The sequence below is a fragment of the Engystomops pustulosus genome, chromosome 1 (genome assembly GCF_040894005.1).
Source record: "Engystomops pustulosus chromosome 1, aEngPut4.maternal, whole genome shotgun sequence".
NCBI lineage: Eukaryota > Metazoa > Chordata > Amphibia > Anura > Leptodactylidae > Engystomops > Engystomops pustulosus.
The window spans coordinates 21,941,985-21,963,308 of NC_092411.1; the positions used below are offsets into that span (position 1 = coordinate 21,941,985).

At 42.4% G+C, this 21,324-nt stretch overlaps 1 protein-coding gene across 3 annotated transcripts in view; it reads right to left on the bottom strand.

The window, feature by feature from the left end:
- Nucleotides 1-4,011: 4,011 nt before the first annotated feature.
- The window catches only part of FYB1 (FYN binding protein 1), a 61,596-nt gene continuing 44,283 nt past the window's right edge, over nucleotides 4,012-21,324 (bottom strand). For 2 of the 3 annotated variants that reach the window (XM_072135360.1, XM_072135350.1), the window contains exons 6-19: nucleotides 20,155-20,201; nucleotides 19,445-19,568; nucleotides 18,894-19,050; nucleotides 17,308-17,449; nucleotides 16,808-16,830; nucleotides 16,620-16,692; nucleotides 15,459-15,590; nucleotides 10,957-10,973; nucleotides 10,657-10,717; nucleotides 10,451-10,547; nucleotides 9,422-9,584; nucleotides 8,412-8,445; nucleotides 6,928-6,959; nucleotides 4,012-5,158 (exon numbers count right to left, since the gene is read on the bottom strand). In XM_072135360.1, coding sequence (XP_071991461.1) covers nucleotides 5,136-5,158; nucleotides 6,928-6,959; nucleotides 8,412-8,445; nucleotides 9,422-9,584; nucleotides 10,451-10,547; nucleotides 10,657-10,717; nucleotides 10,957-10,973; nucleotides 15,459-15,590; nucleotides 16,620-16,692; nucleotides 16,808-16,830; nucleotides 17,308-17,449; nucleotides 18,894-19,050; nucleotides 19,445-19,568; nucleotides 20,155-20,201 — 1,125 coding nt within the window. In that variant the 3' untranslated portion in view covers nucleotides 4,012-5,135. The remainder of the gene's footprint in view (nucleotides 5,159-6,927; nucleotides 6,960-8,411; nucleotides 8,446-9,421; nucleotides 9,585-10,450; nucleotides 10,548-10,656; nucleotides 10,718-10,956; nucleotides 10,974-15,458; nucleotides 15,591-16,619; nucleotides 16,693-16,807; nucleotides 16,831-17,307; nucleotides 17,450-18,893; nucleotides 19,051-19,444; nucleotides 19,569-20,154; nucleotides 20,202-21,324) is intronic. The other variant, XM_072135369.1, reaches the window with a different exon arrangement.

Sequence of the window (21,324 nt, forward strand, 5' to 3'; positions counted from 1 at the left end):
ATAAAATAGCCATGAGGGGGCTGTATATAAAATAACCATGAGGGGCTGTATATAAAATAACCATGAGGGGCTGTATATAAAATAACCTTGAGGGGGCTGTATATAATATAACCATGAGAGGCTGTATATAATATAACCATGAGAGGCTGTATATAATATAACCATGAGGGGGATGTATATAAAATACCCATGAGGGGGCTGTATATAAAATAACCATGAGGGCGTCTGTATATAAAATAACCATGAGGGGCTGTATATAAAATAACCATGAGGGGGATGTATATAAAATACCCATGAGGGGGATGTATATAAAATAACCATGACGGGGCTGTAAATAAAATAACCATGAGGAGGCTGTATATAATGTAACCATGAGAGGGCTGTTTATAAAATACCCATGAGGGGGCTGTATATAAAATACCCATGAGGGGAATGTATATAAAATAACCATGAGGGGGCTGTATATAAAATAACCATGAGGGGGCTGTATATAAAATAACCATGAGGGGGCTGTATATAAAATAACCATGAGGGGGATGTATATAAAATAACCATGAAGGGGCTGTATATAATATAACCATGAGAGGGCTGTATATAATATAACCATGAGGGGGCTGTATATACAATAACCATGAGGGGGCTGTATATAATATAACCATGAGGGGGCTGTATATACTATAACCATGAGGGGGCTGTATATAATATAACCATGAGAGGGCTGTATATAAAATACCCATGAGGGGGCTGTATATAAATAATCATGAGGAGGCTGTATATAAAATACCCATGAGGGGGATGTATATAAAATAACCTTGAGGGGGCTGTACATAAAATAACCATGAGGGGGCTGTATATAAAATAAGCATGAGGGGCTGTATATAAAATAACTATGAGGGGGATGTATATAAAATAACCATGAGGGGCTGTATATAAAATAGCCATGAGGGGGCTGTATATAAAATAACCATGAGGGACTGTATATAAAATAACCATGAGGGGCTGTATATAAAATAACCATGAGGGGGCTGTATATAATATAACCATGAGGGGGCTGTATATAAAATACCCATGAGGGGGCTGTATATAAAATAACCAGGAAGAGGCTGTATATAAAATAACCATGAGGGGGCTGTATATAAAATAACCATGAGGAGGCTTTATATAAAATAACCATGAGGGGCTGTATATAAAATAACCATGAGGGGGATGTATATAAAATAACCATGAGGAGGCTTTATATAAATACCCATGAGGGGGCTGTATATAATATAACCATGAGGGGGCTGTATATAAAATAACCATGAGGGGGCTGTATATACAATAACCATGAGGGGCTGTATATAATTTAACCATGAGAGGGCTGTATATAATATAACCATGAGAGGGCTGTATATAATATAACCATGAGAGGGCTGTATATAAAATACCCATGAGGGGGCTGTATATAAATAACCATGAGGAGGCTGTATATAAAATACCCATGAGGGGAATGTATATAAAATAACCATGAGGAGGCTGTATATAAAATACCCATGAGGGGGATGTATATAAAATAACCATGAGGGGCTGTATATAAAATACCCATGAGGAGGCTGTATATAAAATACCCATGAGGGGGATGTATATAAAATAACCATGAGGGGGCTGTATATAAAATACCCATGAGGGTGATGTATATAAAATAACCATGAGGGGGCTGTATATAAAATAACCATGAGGGGGGCTGTATATAAAATAACCATGAGGGGGCTGTATATAAAATAACCATGAGGGGGCTGTATATAAAATAAGCATGAGGGGCTGTATATAAACTAACCATGAGGGGGCTGTATATAAAATAACCATGAGGGGCTGTATATAAACTAACCATGAGGGGGCTGTATATAAACTAACCATGAGGGGCTGTATATACAATAACCATGAGGGGGATGTATTTAAAATAACCATGAGGGGGCTGTATATAAAATAACCATGAGGGGGCTGTATATAAAATAACCATGAGGGGCTGTATATATAATAACCATGAGGGGCTGTATATAAAATAACCATGAGGGACTGTATATAAAATAACCATGATGGGGCTGTATATAATATAACCATGAGGGGCTGTATATAAACTAACCATGAGGGGCTGTATATAAAATAACCATGAGGGGGCTGTATATAAACTAACCATGAGGGGCTGTATATAATATAACCATGAGGAGGCTGTATATAAAATACCCATGAGGGGGCTGTATATAATATAACCATGAGGGGGCTGTATATAAAATAACCATGAGGGGGCTGTATATAAAATAACCATGAGGGGCTGTATATAAAATAACCATGAGGGGGCTGTATATAAAATAACCATGAGGGGCTGTATATATAATAACCATGAGGGGCTGTATATAAAATAACCATGAGGGACTGTATATAAAATAACCATGATGGGGCTGTATATAATATAACCATGAGGGGCTGTATATAAACTAACCATGAGGGGCTGTATATAAAATAACCATGAGGGGCTGTATATAAAATAACCATGAGGGGGCTGTATATAAACTAACCATGAGGGGCTGTATATAATATAACCATGAGGAGGCTGTATATAAAATACCCATGAGGGGGCTGTATATAATATAACCATGAGGGGGCTGTATATAAAATAACCATGAGGGGGCTGTATATAAAATAACCATGAGGGGCTGTATATAAAATAACCATGAGGGGGCTGTATATAAAATAACCATGAGGGGCTGTATATAAAATAACCATGAGGGGGATGTATATAAAATACCCATGAGAGGGCTTTATATAAAATAACCATGAGGGGGATGTATATAAAATAACCATGAGGGGGCTGTATATAAAATAACCATGAGGGGCTGTATATAAACTAACCATGAGGGGGCTGTATATAAAATAACCATGAGGGGCTGTATATAAACTAACCATGAGGGGGCTGTATATAAAATAACCATGAGGGGCTGTATATAAAATAACCATGAGGGGGCTGTATATAAAATAACCATGAGGGGCTGTATATATAATAACCATGAGGGGCTGTATATAAAATAACCATGAGGGACTGTATATAAAATAACCATGATGGGGCTGTATATAATATAACCATGAGGGGCTGTATATAAACTAACCATGAGGGGCTGTATATAAAATAACCATGAGGGGGCTGTATATAAACTAACCATGAGGGGCTGTATATAAACCAACCATGAGGGGCTGTATATACAATAACCATGAGGGGGCTGTATATAAAATAACCATGAGGGGGCTGTATATAAAATTACCATGAGGGGCTGTATATAAAATAACCATGAGGGGGCTGTATATAAAATACCCATGAGAGGGCTGTATATAATGTAACCATGAGGGGGCTGTATATAAAATAACCATGAGGGGGCTGTATATACAATAACCATGAGGGGGCTGTATATACAATAACCATGAGGGGGCTGTTTGGGATGATAAACTATGAATATTTTAGGGAACTGGAGACTGTTTTAGTTTCTGCATTTTTATTCCGCCACATGAGTTCACTGCAAAGGGGCCCACTGAGGCTCTGTCACCCAGGGGCCTTCCGAAACCTGGAACCGACGCCTATTAGGATAGCACACCTCTCCTGGGACAATCCCTGTAGGGTGTATGGACTAGGAGACTCCTTTAAATCTAAGAAAATCCAAGAAAATGTCATCATTTGTCATTTAAAGATGATGTCAAAGCTGAGTAACATGTGGCAGCTTTCTTCCACAAACAAGGACGTCGCCCCTGTCCACAGGTTTTGTATGGTACTTTAATTTGCCAATTTACTTGGAACTGCAATACCAGACATGGACAGGAGTGGCGCTAGTTTTGGAAACAAGCAGATTTGTTTGGCCAAGCCAGGAAAATTCCTTTAAGTTGAGATCTGAAATAAATTTAGAGCATTTGCACCATTGTCAGAAATGTCAATTTTGTGAAAAGTAGACTCGGAAAACAATAGGAAAGCATATTCCCAGACAAATGGACAGTACAAAATATTTATTTCTTTACAAGGAACAGAAGACGCGTCATCATTAATAAATACAGCTGTTACAGGTGACATCCCATAAGACTATATTCACACACACAAAGTATCAAGCTTTCTGCCGGGCCTTTATCCCTGTGGATGAATATAACCTGATACGCCCCCTTGTGGCCTGAACTATACAAAGCAATAGTGACCTAAACCCAACACAATTCAATCCCATCATGCCTCTGGGTAGAATAAGATGTCATATTTTTACCCTAGGGCAGTGATGGCGAACCTTTTAGCGTCCGAGTGCCCAAAAAGACACCCCAAACCCCCCTTATTTATCGCGAGGTGCCAACCAAAAATCTTTTAAGATGCTTGGATCTGCAGGAAGACTCTTCAATTCCTGTCTGGTGTGCTGGGGCGATGGCCTGGGTGCCAACAGAAAGCGCTCTGAGTGCCACCTCTGGCACCCGTGCCATAGGTTCGCCACCACTGCCCTAGGGGCTTTGCAGGTTGTAAGAAAGTTATAGTTTCTATATCTCAGTAAAATATCTCAAGGAACGTGAAGTCAAATTTCAAGATTTAGTTAATCCCTTTAAATTAGAAGAGTCTCCGGATAATGAGCCCAACCCAGTATTAGCCACCACGGAGACCCCTATGATCGGAATTTGATCTAGCATTAAGTGTTGGATTTCCCTGCAGCACTCCCGCAGGTGAAGTGAGGCATTACACATTCTTATGTAAATTAATAGACACCCCATGTGATCCCCACATTCCGAATCCTCCAAAACAAAATACTTTGTAACTTGATAAAAAAAGTGAACTTTAAAAACCAGGCATCCCCTTTTAAATATAATGTACTGTATATACTGTATAATAATTATGGTTTATGTTTTAGTTTTTCCTAAAATCTGTCCTCAATTTTCACTTTGGAGAAGCAGAAGACACATTTTTTATTCTTACATCTTTATATACTTTCTTGTGAAATACACCCCCTGCTACTCAGCAACCAATCAGAAGAGAGCAGCGAGCTGACTGTCACAGTCTATATATACATGAGAATGTCCCGGATGCCATCATTCCAGAGATGATGTGGATGAGGTTGATGATGGTGATGATGCGTCTGCCGGTGGATTCAGTCGTTATCATAGATGCAGTCTGCAGGGAGGAAGAAAAATGACACAATTATAATTTCTACTACTTCCCATTTAATGATGGAAGAGGGACCAAAGAGGCACTGCAGGAAAATCCAGTGTCCCCCCAGCCCTAATCTCTGGATAATACCCTCCCTTGTGGCCCCAATACTATATAATGCTCCCCTAGTGGCCCCCATACTATATAATGCCCTATCTTAGTGGCCCCCATAATATATAATGCTCCCCTAGTGGCCCCCATACTACATAACACCCTATCTTAGTGGCCCCTACACTATATAATGCCCTATCTTAGTGGCCCCCATACAATATAATGCCCCCTAGTGTCCCACATACTATATAATGTCCCAGCTTAGTAGCCCCGATACTATATAATCCCTATTTTAGTGGCCCCCATACTATGTAATGCTCCCCTCGTGGCCCCAATACTATATAATGGGCCTTTAGTGGCCCCCATCCTATATAATGCCCTATCTTAGTGGCCCCTATACTATATAATGCTCCCCTAGTGGCCCCCATACTATATAATGCTCCCCTAGTGGCCCCCATACTATATAATGCTCCCCTAGTGGCCCCCATACTATATAATGCTCCCCTAGTGGCCCCCATACTATATAATGCTCCCCTAGTGGCCCCCATACTATATAATGCTCCCCTAGTGGCCCCCATACTATATAATGCTCCCCTAGTGGCCCCCATACTATATAATGCTCCCCTAGTGGCCCCCATACTATATAATGCTCCCCTAGTGGCCCCCATACTATATAATGCTCCCCTAGTGGCCCCCATACTATATAATGCTCCCCTAGTGGCCCCCATACTATATAATGCTCCCCTAGTGGCCCCCATACTATATAATGCTACCCTAGTGGCCCCCATACTATATAATGCTCCCCTAGTGGCCCCCATATTATATAATGCTCCCCTAGTGGCCCCCATACTATATAATGCTCCCCTAGTGGCCCCCATACTATATAATGCTACCCTAGTGGCCCCCATACTATATAATGCTCCCGTAGTGGCCCCCATACTATATAATGCTCCCCTAGTGGCCCCCATATTATATAATGCTCCCCTAGTGGCCCCCATACTATATAATGCTCCCCTAGTGGCCCCCATACTATGTAATGCTCCCCTAGTGGCCCCCATACTATATAATGCTCTCCTAGTGGTCCCCTTACTATATAATGCCCTATCTTTTTGGCCCCCATACTATATAATGCCCCCTAGTGGCCCCATACTATATAATGTCCCAGCTTAGTAGCCCCCAGACTATATAATCCCTATTTTAGTGGCCCCCATACTATGTAATGTTCCCCTAGTGGCCCTAATACTATATAATGGGCCTTTAGTGGCCCCCATCCTATATAATGCCCTATCTTAGTGGCCCCCATACTATATAATGCTCCCCTAGTGGCCCAGTACTATATAATGGGCCTTTAGTGGCCCCCATCCTATAAAATGCCCTATCTTTGTGGCCTCCATACTATATAATCCCTATCTAGTGGCCCATATACTATATAAGGCCCAATCTTAGTGCCCCTCATACTATATAATGGCCCCCTAGTGGTCCCAATACTATATGATGACTATTAGTGGCTCCCCATACTATATTATGCCCCCCTAGTGGTCATGAAACTATTTAACGCCTCCATGAGTGGTCCCCACACTATATAATGCCCTATCTTAGTGGCCCCCATACTATATACTGCCGTTATAATGCTAATAATACATGAGAGATATAGGGGTTAATAACGTTGGTAGGATACGTACCCTCTCCAATATCATCATAGATGTCCCCTTCACTGTAAAAACAACAAAAACAAACCATCACGGACACAGTCATAACACTTCAGCTTAATTACGTAGTATGGGGGTCCAACACCTGGGACCCCACTGATCTTAGAATACTTGTGTCTAGTTCCTGTTTTTTCCCATCATGCGCCATCCCTGTCCATGCAGATAAATAGGAGCAGGGAAAGTTATGGATATTGCCAGGTTGTACCATTATGTCTGTAGGGGGTCAGCAGGAAGTGACAACAGGAAGTGCCGCCATATTGCTTGTCACTAATGGTCCCTGCTGCACTCACTTCCCACATAGACAACAATGGAAGGAACTGGACACCCAATACTGCGGGACTGGGGAATCACTGAAGACTCACGGGCCCCAAGATGGAAGTTACACTTGAGGCCCTAAACACCCAACAAAACCGTTCAGCAGATCACTGGACAAAGGCTGAAGGATATGTTTCCCCCTCACCCCCAAAAATGTAGATCTATTTTTGGAAGCAGAATATAAATAATACATGTATTCTTACACCAGATTATAGATACAGCAGCTCTGTTTGGGGAGGATTACTATATAATGGGAGCTTAGATACAGTGGGGCAGATTTATCAAGCAGTCTGAAAGTCAGAATATTTCCAATTGCCCATGGCAACCAATCACAGCTCCCCTTTAAAATATTCATGAGCACTGGTGAAATGAAAGCTGAGCTGTGATTGGTTGCCATGGGCACCTGGAAATATTCTGACTTTCAGACTGCTTGATAAATCTGCCCCAGTATCTTAGCTCTACGGAAGTTGCATGGCTACATAAAGGCTGCTTAGATACAGCCACTCTACGTAAGGCTTGTGTTTATAATAATGTCAGCTTAGATACGGGAGCTCAGATTTATGTACGGTGGATACTTATATAATGGCTCCTTAGATACAGCAGGTCAGCTTTATGTAGGGTGGATACTTATATAATGGCAGCTTAGATACAGCAGCTCAGTTCTATGTATGGTAAATGCCTATATCATGGAAGCTTAGATACCGCAGCTCAGCTCTATGTAAGGTGAATGCTTATTTAATAGCAGCTGAGATACGACCTCTTGGCTGCTGTATTTAAGGTGGATGTCAATAGCATGGTAGCTTAGATACAGCAGCTCAGGTCTATCTAAGGCAGATACTTATAAAATGGCAGCTTAGATAAAGTTGATCAAAAACAGAACATAAAATAATACAACTTAGATACATCTCTTTCATGGCAGCTCAGAATTATAGAACGTGGATACCCTGGCAGCTTGTGTCATTAATCTCAGTGCATAGAGTAAGGATGAAGGATTTATAATTGTTAACACCAGAGGAGATAAGTACAGTACAGTACAATAGCCTATTGATTATAACCTTGTAATATGGCACCACATAGTTTACGTCGAAGAGAGTTTACACAAATAATTTTTGGATCAATTTTGAACAAAATTGTCTACTTACTGATCCACAATGTGGCTTTTTGATACATAACCATCTGAGGGGGAAAAAACACATATTTTATCATAATTGCAAAGATCCCAATATGAACTATACTTAAAGGAGATCTACCATAAACATCCATTATGATAAACCAGGAACACCGGGAATGTGGTCATCTTCTTATATGTCTTATCCATGGCCTCCTTCCTTCTAAAATCAACTTTTTATTTTATGCTAATGAGCCAGAAGTGCTCTGGGGGTGTTACCAGCGCCCCTAAGTGCTGTAGCTTTATAGGCTGTTACACTATCTCCCCTTCCCCTCTCATGTAACCTCACTGCAGCAGAGGAAGTTTTAGCAACATAGTGAGAGAGGGGAATTGCTCCTGCACAGTGGAACAGACTGTAAATCTGCAGCATGGAGGCACTCTGGTAACACCCCCAGGAGCCCCTCTTTCTCATTAGCATAAGTGTAGAAATTGATTCTGGAAGGAAGGTGGTTGTGGATAACAAATATAAGACGATTATCACACTCACGGTGCCTGGATCAGTGTCCCCTGGGTTATCATGATGGATTTTGATGGTAAATTTCCTTTAAAAGCAGCAAAACTTCAGCTCAGAAACAAACTGTCTGTGCAGTGCAAAAAGTGACCACTAGGTGGCAATGTAATATTTAGGCCGCTGTTTGTTGATATGGCGGTTTCACCTATAGAAGTTTATTAAGTGGGCTATAAGGTTGTAGAGGGATGTCTAGGAGTAACCGATCTCTCACAAAGAGGGACACTTCCCAAAAGTAGTCTCTGAGAAGAGGAGCACTTCTACACCCTCTTGTGGCATTTATAATCATTTACATCAGCCTGAGACATAACTGCACATGATCCGCCTGTAGCACTTTTTATTTTGTGCACATTTATAGCATTAGTGTGCGGTGCGGGTGCATGAGGCTGCAGGACGTCTATAAGATCTGCGATTGTATCACCCTGACATTAGCGACCCCTGTGGTGATGCCATGTACTGCAGTCACGTGCACTTACATTTGCCCTCGCCGTTTTTACATAGCAGTGTGTCAGGGTTGGAGTGTTGTATGACATCCAGCGTCTCTCCAGGCTTCAGAGGTAAGTCCTTAGATCCCCATTTCTTAGTAGCCAGACTGGCCACGACCTGGACCGATGACAACACCCGGATGTCCCCTGTGAACTACAGAACAGAATAAAGGGTTGGATCAATGGGGAAGTTACTATATGATGCTGTAAGATTGTGCAAGGATGACCGGGCCTAAATGCATATAACCTGGGAGCTGGGAGCGTGTCCTCACACTGCTGTGCTCTGTGTTCTCTGCTTTAAAGAAAATCTACCATCAAAATCCATCATGATAAACCAGGGACGTCACTCATAGATCCAGGCAACGTGGCCTCTTTCCTTCTATAATCAACTTTTAAACTATGCTCATGATCCCTAAGGGCTCCAGTGGTGTTACTGCAAATTCACAGGCTGTTACAATGAGCAGAACATGTCTCCTCCCCCTCCTCACTCTAGGGAGACCTGCTCTGCTCATTGTAACAACCCGTGAAGCTTCAGAGCTGAAGGGCTCTGGAAACACCCATCGTTGGCATAATTAGGAAAGTTGATGTTAGAAGGAAGAAGGCCATGGATAATAAATATAAGAAGATTACCACAGCCCCCGTGCCTGGATCTATGTGTAATGTCCCTGGATTATCATGAGGGATTGTGATGGTAGATTTCCTTTAAGTTTCTCCATCACCCAGCCCCTCTGTTCTAAGGGACTGCCATTGTAGAAAACCAGAAGACAGCTACAGCTCAGAGCAAGAAGGGGCTGTGAAGTTAAAACCACTGCAGTGTGAGGAGGAGGCCGGTGCACTTGGAAAAGCTACAATCCTGGTATATAAATCCATATATCACAGTTCTGCAGCTACTAACAGCATACAAACGTGTGATTACAAATTTCTCCAGTGTCACAGCTACTTATATATACTTGTGTATATATGTGAGTGGCCAATAACATATATACAGTAGAGAGAGGTAAATCTTCTTTAACCATTTACCTTGAATTTTTTCCTGAATTCTTTCTCTTCTTTTTCGAGCCTTTTCAGGGTCTTGGAGTCGGAGGATTTCCCGGAAGGTCTGGGGTTCGCTGTCAGACTGGAAGACACATGATATGTTCTAATATCAGGCACTCACAGAATGTATTATATATTACACCTGTAGCATCTGACGCTATAAGCCCCGTATATACCGGGATACTTCTTACCTGCTCTCAATAGGAGGGGGAGGAAAGTCGCAGGATTCCACATCATCATAAACATCGCTCTCTGCTCCGAGACACCAAAATATATAGTCATCACACAACAATATGTATCACATGTATCTATCTAATATCTATCCTACAGATTCATCCATCCCATATAATATACTCTACATCCTATCTCATCATATCCATCTATCTTAATATCCGTCTGTCCATCTTATATCTTTCTCATATCTTTTTATCAATCTAATATCTATATCTACAGTATATCATATCCGTCTAAAGATATATCAGGTTACTTACCAAAGGTAGAATTTGCCCTGTAAAGATATAAAGGATTATATTAATAGAACATTAGTGATTTTTCTATCTTCCTATTACATCTATGCACACACCTGGGGGGGGGGGCTATATGTCTGGGGTACATCACCTGGAGCTCGTGACATGACACAGGTAGGAGGCGCAGGCTTCTTCATGCCTCACTGACCACATATCATGATGACACATGGACTGAGGAGCAGGCGTGCATCAATGTACAGGGTGTAATGGCCGCCGTGGGGAGCCGTCACTCATACCTACAGTTATACCCGGGGAACCTGGTTCTAGGTGGTGGAAATGGCTTGCACCGAGCTACCTGTAGCTCCTTGGAACAGAATGGAGAGAAGAGACCCAGAAATATCACAGCAATACAGGACCTCCATTCTCAAAGTAGAGGCGAGGCTGAATCTATCAGATATCCATGGGTTTTGGAACATTATGGATGGATCTCATGGGACATACAAGTTCCCCTTTAAGTAAAGGAGGCATTCCAGTGAATTAAAGCTGAATGTGGAAGGTGACAGGTTCCCTTTTATAAAACTGATATACCCAGTGCAGTGCCATGTGGAAGGTGACAGGTTCCCTTTAATACAACTAATATACACAGTGCAATGCCATGAAGAAGGTGACAGGTTCCCTTTAATAGGACTCATATGGACAGTGCAGTGCCATGAAGAAGGTGACAGGTTCCCTTTAATAGGACTCATATGGACAGTGCAGTGCCATGAAGAAGGTGACAGGTTCCCTTTTATTTAACTAACATACACAGTGCAGTGCCATGACGAAGGTGATAGGTTCCCTTTAATAGGACTGATATACACAGTGCAGTGCCATGAAGAAGGTGACATGTTCCCTTTAATAGGAGTCATATGGACAGCGTAGTGCCATGAAGAAGGTGACAGGTTCCCTTTAATAGGAGTCATATGGACAGCGCAGTGCCATGAAGAAGGTGACAGGTTCCCTTTAATAGGACTCATATGGACAGTGCAGTGCCATGAAGAAGGTGACAGGTTCCCTTTTATTTAACTAACATACACAGTGCAGTGCCATGACGAAGGTGATAGGTTCCCTTTAATAGGACTGATATAAACAGTGCAGTGCCATGACGAAGGTGATAGGTTCCCTTTAATAGGACTGATATACACAGTGCAGTGCCATGAAGAAGGTGACAGGTTCCCTTTAATAGGACTCATATGGACTGTGCTTTGCCATGAAGAAGGTGACAGGTTCCCTTTTATTTAACTAACATACACAGTGCAGTGCCATGACGAAGGTGATAGGTTCCCTTTAATAGGACTCATATACACAGTGCAGTGGCATGAAGAAGGTGACAGGTTCCCTTTGATAGGACTGATGTAGACAGTGCAGTGCCATGAAGAAGGTGACAGGTTCCCTTTAATAGGACTCATATGGACAGTGCAGTGCCATGAAGAAGGTGACAGGTTCCCTTTAATAGGACTCATATGGACAGTGCAGTGCCATGAAGAAGGTGACAGGTTCCCTTTAATAGGACAGCAAGCAGAGAACTGGAGAAGTAGAAGGTATCTGAATTTGGATCTAAACAGCTGTCAACACCGATATTTACAGAAGTTAACAGTATGAATACATAACGAGGAGCAAAATCATTCAATTGAAGGTCACAGGTGGGAAAAAAGTCATTTCAGTAGTTAGTAGAATCAGAGAGACCTTAGGTAGGTAGGGAGGTAGGTTGTGAGTTAGACGGGGAGATTCATGAAGTCTCATTCCACGGGGAGCAATTTATTTTACTGACCATGTGATGAAAGTATTTATTGCCCCAAGGTGTAACAGGTGAAAGAGTAAACTACCAAAATAAAAGGTTTTGTAATAAACTCACCCATAACATCTCCATCTACCTAATTGCTGCACTGGGGTGTTATACTGGGGGTCATACACAGCACCAGTGTATTATACTGGGGTTGGGGGGGGGGTATTACACTTTGTAGGGATTATTGTATTACTAATGGGGTTATTATACAGTATAGGGCCAATAAGAGGGCTATTATACAGTATAGGGCCCCAAAGGGGATATTATACAGTATAGGGCCACTAAGGGGAATATTATACTGTATAGGGCCACTAATAGGGTTATTATACAGTATAGGGCCAATAAGGGGAATATTATACAGTATAGGGCCACTAATAGGGTTATTATACAGTATAGGGCCACTAAGGGGCTATTATACAGTATAAGGCCACTAAGGGCGTATTATACAGTATAGGGCCCCAAAGGGGATATTATACAGTATAGGGCCACTTATAGGGTTATTATACAGCATAGGGCCACTAAGGGGGTATTATACAGTATAGGGCCACTAATAGGGTTATTATACAGTATAGGGCCACTAATGGGGATATTATACAGTATAGGGCCACTAAGGGGAATATTATACTGTATTGGGCCACTAATGGGGTTATTATACAGTATAGGGCCACTAAGAGGGATATTATACAGTATAGGGCCACTAAGGGGGCTATTATACAGTATAGGGCCCCAAAGGGGATATTATACAGTATAGGGCCACTAAGGGGAATATTATACTGTATAGGGCCACTAAGGGCGTATTATAAAGTATAGGGCCCCAAAGGGGATATTATACAGTATAGGGCCACTTATAGGGTTATTATACAGCATAGGGCCACTAAGGGGGTATTATACAGTATAGGGCCACTAATAGGGTTATTATACAGTATAGGGCCACTAATGGGGATATTATACAGTATAGGGCCACTAAGGGGAATATTATACTGTATTGGGCCACTAATGGGGTTATTATACAGTATAGGGCCACTAAGAGGGATATTATACAGTATAGGGCCACTAAGGGGGCTATTATACAGTATAGGGCCCCAAAGGGGATATTATACAGTATAGGGCCACTAAGGGGAATATTATACTGTATAGGGCCACTAATAGAGTTATTATACAGTATAGGGCCACTAAGGGGGTATTATACAGTATAGGGCCACTAAGGGGCTATTATACAGTATAGGGCCACTAAGGGCATATTATACAGTATAGGGCCACTAATGGAGATATTATACAGTATAGCGCCACTAAGGGCGTATTATACAGTATAGGGCCACTAATAGGGTAATTATACAGTATAGGGCCACTAAGGGGGTATTATACAGTACAGGGCCACTAAGGGGGTATTATACAGTACAGGGCCACTAAGGGGGTATTATACAGTATAGGGCCACTAATGGAGATATTATACAGTATAGGGCCACTAAGGGGGTATTATACAGTATAGGGCCATTAAGGGCGTATTATACAGTATAGGGCGACTAATAGGGTAATTATACAGTATAGGGCCACTAAGGGGGTATTATACAGTACAGGGCCACTAAGGGGTATTATACAGTATAGGGCCACTAATGGAGATATTATACAGTATAGGGCCACTAATGGAGATATTATACAGTATAGGGCCACTAAGGGGGTATTATACAGTATAGGGCCACTAATGGGGATATTATACAGTATAGGGCCACTAATGGGGATATTATACAGTATAGGGCCACTACAGGGGATATTTTACAGTATAGGGCCACTACAGGGGATATTTTACAGTATAGGGCCACTACAGGGGATATTTTACAGTATAGGGCCACTAAGGGGGATATTTTACAGTATCCTTTTTTATAGGAGTTGGGAGGTCAGCACATATTGGGGCAGATTTACTAAGGGTCCGCGGACCACATTTTTGTCGGGTTTCCAGACGATTTCCGAGTTGTGCCGCATTTAACAGGGGTTTTTGGTGCACGCGATCGGATTTTGGTGCATCGGTGCATCACGTGACACAAAACGGGGGGTGGGCCGTCGGACGATCCAACGGATTCGGAAAACGGATTCCGACAACGTGCAAATTGTGTCGCAAGACATGCACTTACGAACACCGGGAAGAAGAAGGTGAACTCCGGCGGATCTCAGCGGGCAAGCGACAGAAGCAGGATCTCTGGCGCACAATGTTGGTGAATCGCGCTGGACTTCATCTTCATCGGACCGTCCAGATCGGGGATCGCGACAGGACCAGGTAAGTAAATGTCCCCCATTGTGTTGGGCCTAGACCCCCCTTAGTTGTGAGGCCCTGGATGTCTGCTGCCCCATATTTCTTATCCTATACTTCCCTATGTCAATGCTCTTCTGCCAGAACTGAAGGCCAGTTGTGTTGAGGCTGCGGTTACACATGGGGGTAACGCATGCGCACCACAACAGCGAAGAGATTTGCTAATTGCATAATGGTCAACATTGCGTTTATAAAACGCATCATTAATGCCACATGTGAACCCACTACTCATCATTTGTGTGTCTTTTATAATTTGGTTAGTTAAAATGAAGCGTGGATTAATCATTCAGTTAATCTGATAGGAAGCATGTGATTAATAGCGGGTGATGGGTCTGATCGGTGCGGGGTGACCCCAGTGATTAGTACTGGCTGGAAGCAGAGCTTCTATTCTCTTACGCCTCAGATTCTTCCATCTCTTCTTGCTCCGTTTTATCCTGAACATTTTTCTTTTTGTATTCAGTCCCCTTCCGCTTCCTAAAGATATTCCACAACGCCAAGCTGCTTTTCTCTTCCTCCTGTGCTGCCGAGCTTTGTAATGTAGAACGTAGTGTTCAGTTCAGAAAGGCAGAATATCAGTGTAGACGTATCCTGTATCCTGGTAATATCTGCTACTGATGTCCTTAGCTCACAGAGCATTGTCTAGACTGGATACAATTGTCTCCACTTCTCAGATGAGAGCAGGACTAGCTATGTACAGGGTCACTGCCTCTGAATGGAGACGATTGTATCAAGTCTAGACAATGCTCTGTGAGCTAAACGCCTTGGACTCAAGACTGATACGTTGTAACAAACCAGCAGAGAGATCTGTGCAGATGCTGCAGCTGTGATTAGCTCATAGAGCATTGTCTAGACTGGATACAATTGTCTCCACTTCTCAGATGAGAGCAGGACTAGCTATGTATGCCTCTGAATGGAGACAATTGTATCAAGTCTGGGAATGCTCTGTGAGATAGACACATCACTAATTGATGCATAGATCTCTCTACTAGTTTGTTACAATCTATCAGTCTCGAGACTGGCTCACAGAGCATTGTCTAGACTGTGAGAAGTGGAGATAATTGTACCCAGGCTATGCAATGCACACCAGTAGACGCTGTACAGATTTCTCTATCCTTAGAACATGTGATCAATATCTCAGTGTCAGGAGTCCGACACCTAGAACCCCCATAAATCAGCTGCAGCCTCTATATTCCTCACCAAGCACAGTGCCGTACACTGTAGAGTGGTTGTGGTTGTGTTTGGCAATCTGGTATTGATCACCTATACCATAAAATAAGCACTTAATTTTTGGCCCTATCAGGTTCAGACTTATGGCCAATTAAGGGTATGCCTTAAGCTGCTGAAATCCCCTAAAATTTGCTTTAGTGCATATAAAATGGCAGACTCTGCAGAACTGCAAGTCTCCATGCCAAATTACCATCCTCAATGGGTAATATGGTCCTTCAGTCCCTAGTAGCACCAATCTATGGGTGTCATAGGGTGGGCTTATGCTGAGCCCCCTACTCACAGGTGTATCATGCAGACCATAACCTCATATACAATGAATATTCTACCTACCTGTCTGGAGGACCGTCCTCAACACTGTCATAGATCTCCCCGTCTTCTCCAACAATAGGCGGCGGTGGAAAATCTATGGATATACAGTATTTGTGTAGAGATTATTGGGTAGATTTATCAGGGAAGTAGCAGGGAATGCTGTAGCTATTACTATAAGATATATATATATACTTATATATAGTACTCACGTGTATTTCCACCAACGCTGTGACTGAAAGAGAAAATTTAAGAGAAATCATATAATAAAGCTGCAAAACATACACTATCACCATTTCCTATAGACAGAGATCGAGAACATTCACTGATCATATATAGCCTATGTTTATCCAAGAGGGTAATAATGAAATATATAGATTCCCCATGATACCACAAAAGGCATTTCATAGCACTGTTCACATGGTATACATGCTCTGCCTAAATAATATCGCCATGTAGTACATAGTATCCACACACTATGTCCATACACAGGGCAGTACAGTGACCTTACAGGAAACAATTAACATATTCCGGGTGGTCTAGAGTGACACAGGGGTTATTCACGATTTTTCCTATGATCTGGGGTGATTTAGATATATTCATGTATTTGCCATCTCCTTTGCCTCCTTTCCATCGGAGCCTGGCCCACCCCCTCCTCATCCTGTACTTATAGGTTGCCCTTCTTACGATGATCTTAAAATGATTCTCCTACTTGCTGATGGAGTCCTGCTCGCCGACGTCATCATAGATATCCTGGTCATTCTCCACCTTCACAGGGGGGCCGCGCTTTGTAACACTCTTCCTGGGCAGCGAGTCATAATCCACCTTCAACATGGCCGTCTTTATATATCCGTCTGACAAGCAGAGCAGCATATTACAACCATGGGTGCGACCATCTGCGTTGCTACACAATTATTATGTCTGCAAACTTTAACAGGGTAACATATATAACAAATATGGAAGGAAGAAGCAATAAAAAAAAGGAAGGGAGCAGGGAGGAAAAAGAAGAGAACGGAAGGAGGGAGAAAGAAAGAAAGAAAGAAAGAAAGAAAGAAAGAAAGAAAGAAAGAAAGAAAGAAAGAAAGAAAGAAAGAAAGAAAGAAAGGAGAAATACAAGGAGGAAGAGAGGAGGGAGGGATGCAAGAAGAAATGGAGGTGGAAGAAAAGAAGGAAGGAAGAGAAGGAAGCAGGGAGAAAGAAAAGAAGGAAGATAAGAAGGAAGGGAGGATGACTACAAGAAGGAAAGGAGGAGGAAGGGAGACAAAAAGGAACGGAGGTGGAAGAAAAGAAGGAAATGAGGAAGAACAGAAGAAGAAAGGGAGGAGGAAGCAAATATGGAATGGAGGAATGGAAAATGGAAGGAATGGAAAAGGCAAAAAAAGGGACGACAGGAGGTAAGGAAAAGGGAGGTGGAAGAGAATAGGGAAGGGAGGAGGAAGACAAGAAGTAAGAGGTAAAGATGGAAGGGAGGAGAAGGAAAGGATGAAAGGGAGAGGGAAGAAAAGAAAGGGAGGAGGAGAAAAAGTTGGAAGGGAGGAGAAAGTCAAGAAGGAAGGGGGAGGAAGAAAAGGAGGATTCAAGAAGGCAGGCAAGAAGGAAGAGAGGAGGAAGAATAAGAAGTAAGTGAGGTGGAAGAGAAGACGTAAAGGAGGAGAAATACTAGAAGGAAGGGAGGGATTGGAAAAGATGGAATGTAGGAGGGAAGAAATGAAGGAAGGGATGGAAGAGGAAGTCAATGAAGAAGAAAAGAAGGAAGTGAGAAGGAAGAAAAGAAGTAGGGGGGAGAAGGAAGGGAGGAGGAAGAAAAGATGGAAGGGAGGAGGAAGAAAATAAGCAAGTGAGGAGGAAGAAAAGAAGGTTTCAAGGAGGCAGACAAGACGGAAGAGAGGAGGAAAAATAGATGGAATGGAGGAGGAAGAAAAGATGGAATGGATAAGGAAGAAAAGATGGAATGGAGGAGGCAAAAAATGGAAGGCAGAAGGAAAGGAAAAGAAGATAGGTGGAAGAGAATAGGGAAGGGAGGAGTAAGAGAGTAGGAGGTAACGATGGAAGGGAGGAGGAAGAAAAGATGGAAGGGAGGAGGAAGAAAAGATTGAAGGGAGGAGGAAGAAAAGATGGAAAGTAGGAGGAAGAAAAGATTGAAGGGAAAAGGAATAAAAGATGGAAGCAAGGAGGAAAAAAATGGAAGGGAGGAGGAAGAATTGCTGGAAGGGAGGAAGAAGAAAAAAATCGAATCCGGGAGGAAAATAAATAAATTCTACAGGGCGTGAGGAATGGTAAAGCTGGGCAGATACTCACAATTTCCCTTCATTCTTCCAAGCCATTTTCCCTCCGGATTATCAGTAACTCGGATGATCTCAATCTCATCTTCCTTTTTGAAGGTCAGCTCATTTTTGCCGCCCTTATAGTCCGTGTTGGCTTTGGCCTGATGGATGACTTCTATCTTATCAGTTAACTACAGAAAAACCAGGGAGACAAATTACAACATGGTGGAGCCTCCAGGTCTTAGTAGAAGGTAACTCCACAAGTGATATCATAAGATTCGCTTGTGAGAGGCAGTGGCTTCCATGGTCACATCTATATTTTTAATTATGTCCTGTGGGTGAAGCCTTTTCCATTATAGGTTTTATCTTTTTGGAAAAAAATAAAAATTGAGTAAAATGTATTTATGTACAAATAAGGATTCTGGTGCACCATGTGTGTGGCCACAAGGTCCGGTCACTGTCAATCAAGGTTAGGAGTAGGAGGTGCTGGGAGATAAAACTGAGCCAGGATGATATTTGTAATATTGGCCTACGAAAATTGGACCCTCATGTTACCTCTGCAGCCCCTACAGATTTAGGATTTACCCTGAATCGCTTCCGTATCTCCTGCTCCTTCTTCTCCTTCTCCTTCTGCTCCTTCTTGGCTTGCTCCAGCTCTTTCTTCCGCTGTTTCTCATTCTTCTCTTCTTGACTTTTCTTGTACTGAGCACTAGAAGGGAAGACTCACATGGATGAGGTGCAGTGCTGGAGGCTCACTCCTATCATCTCTAGACAGAGGATTGATTTCATCCAACAGCCATTAGGGAAGGGGGGGGGGGGCAGCAGGGATCACATACTGACTTATCGTTGTCCTAGTTATGTACAGATCCGATATATAACATCACATACAGTATTTTTCGGACTATAAGGCGCATCGGAGTATAAGGCGCACCATAAATAAATGCTAAAATGTCTAGGTTCATACATAAGACGCACTGGACTATAAGGCGCACCGGAATATAAGGATGAATGACCAGCAGGTGGCAGACCTGTGCACAGTTCAAGGCAGCTGTTGCCTGTAAGTACGGTTCTTATATAAGGCGCCCTGGACTATAAGGCGCACCTTTGATTTCTGAGAAAATCAAAAGTTTTTTTGTGCGCCTTATAGTCCGAAAAATACGGTACTTCCCGGCTCTCCCACATTTACCGAGACTGCATGTGCAAACTTGCTTAAGAGTTGGTATTCCAGGACCATTTAATAGCAAGATGCTGGGATTTCGGATAGGACACTGTACACATATACACAATTTACTTACTTGTGCTCATCAAAATCTTCATAGAATTCCTCATCACTTTCTTCACTCTTCAAACAAACATAAGGATTATATTATATAAACTATAGCAACATTATGAGGTTCTAGGAGGGTCTACATCCAGGACCCTCACCTATTAGCCACAGAAAGCACCTACAACGAGTATCTTTTTCTTTAGGGGACCTGGTTAGCCCGAGGAGGCGCTGTAGGAGTGTCATCATTGCCCCAAAGATCAGAGCTGATTATGGGGACCCTGCACGCTATTATTAGTTCAGGGACACGAACTGTTAACTTTAACACCCTCTAATTCCTAGACCACCAGAGACTAGTAAAGTGACCCCTTACTGTCCCTATTCCACCAAGGATCTAAATAATTGAACCCGTGATGATGTTGGCTTCAACCCCTCTATAACCCTTGATTAAACTAAAGCCTTAGAACTCTAAACCACCGGTAATATGGACAATAACATGACATCTCTGCCCTCTGACAATACTTTAGCCCCTCTACTGCCCTAGACCTAAACTAACCTCTTACTGCCCAGACCACCAGGGATACTTAAACTAACCTCTTACTGCCCAGACCACCAGGGATAAGGACAGTAAAATGACTTCTCTGTTCTCTCCCACCAGAGGTACTTACCATAACTCTCTTACACAGTCATCTTTAGCCCCTCTACTGCCCTAGACCTAAACTAACCTCTTACTGCCCAGACCTCCAGGGATACTTAAACTAACCTCTTACTGCCCTAGACCACCAGGGATAAGGACAGTATAATGACTTCTCTGCCATCTCACACCAGAGTTACATAAAATGCTTGTTTGTAAAGGACATCACCCGGAGCCTCTTGATGTATCCGTCTGCACCTTATAGGCAGCACAGCGCGGTAGCACTGGCGTATGGTAAATGACCCCCGATGAGTATATACTGTATGAGTGTTATTTATCATTGGTTTTCCTGGGCTTCTTTGGCGTAAAAAAGTCTCAAAGTAGTCACATTGAGGTTTTTTTTTTTAGACTTTTCACTGCTAAAAAATCTCACAGGGCTATTCCCACCTCTTAATTAATCCGGGGTAGACATAGAACTACTGCTAGTGCAATGCCGCGCAAAGCCAGAGTCATGACTTGTCTATAAAAAGTCTCACAGTTACTCCAGTCCCCTGCTGGTCTATGTGC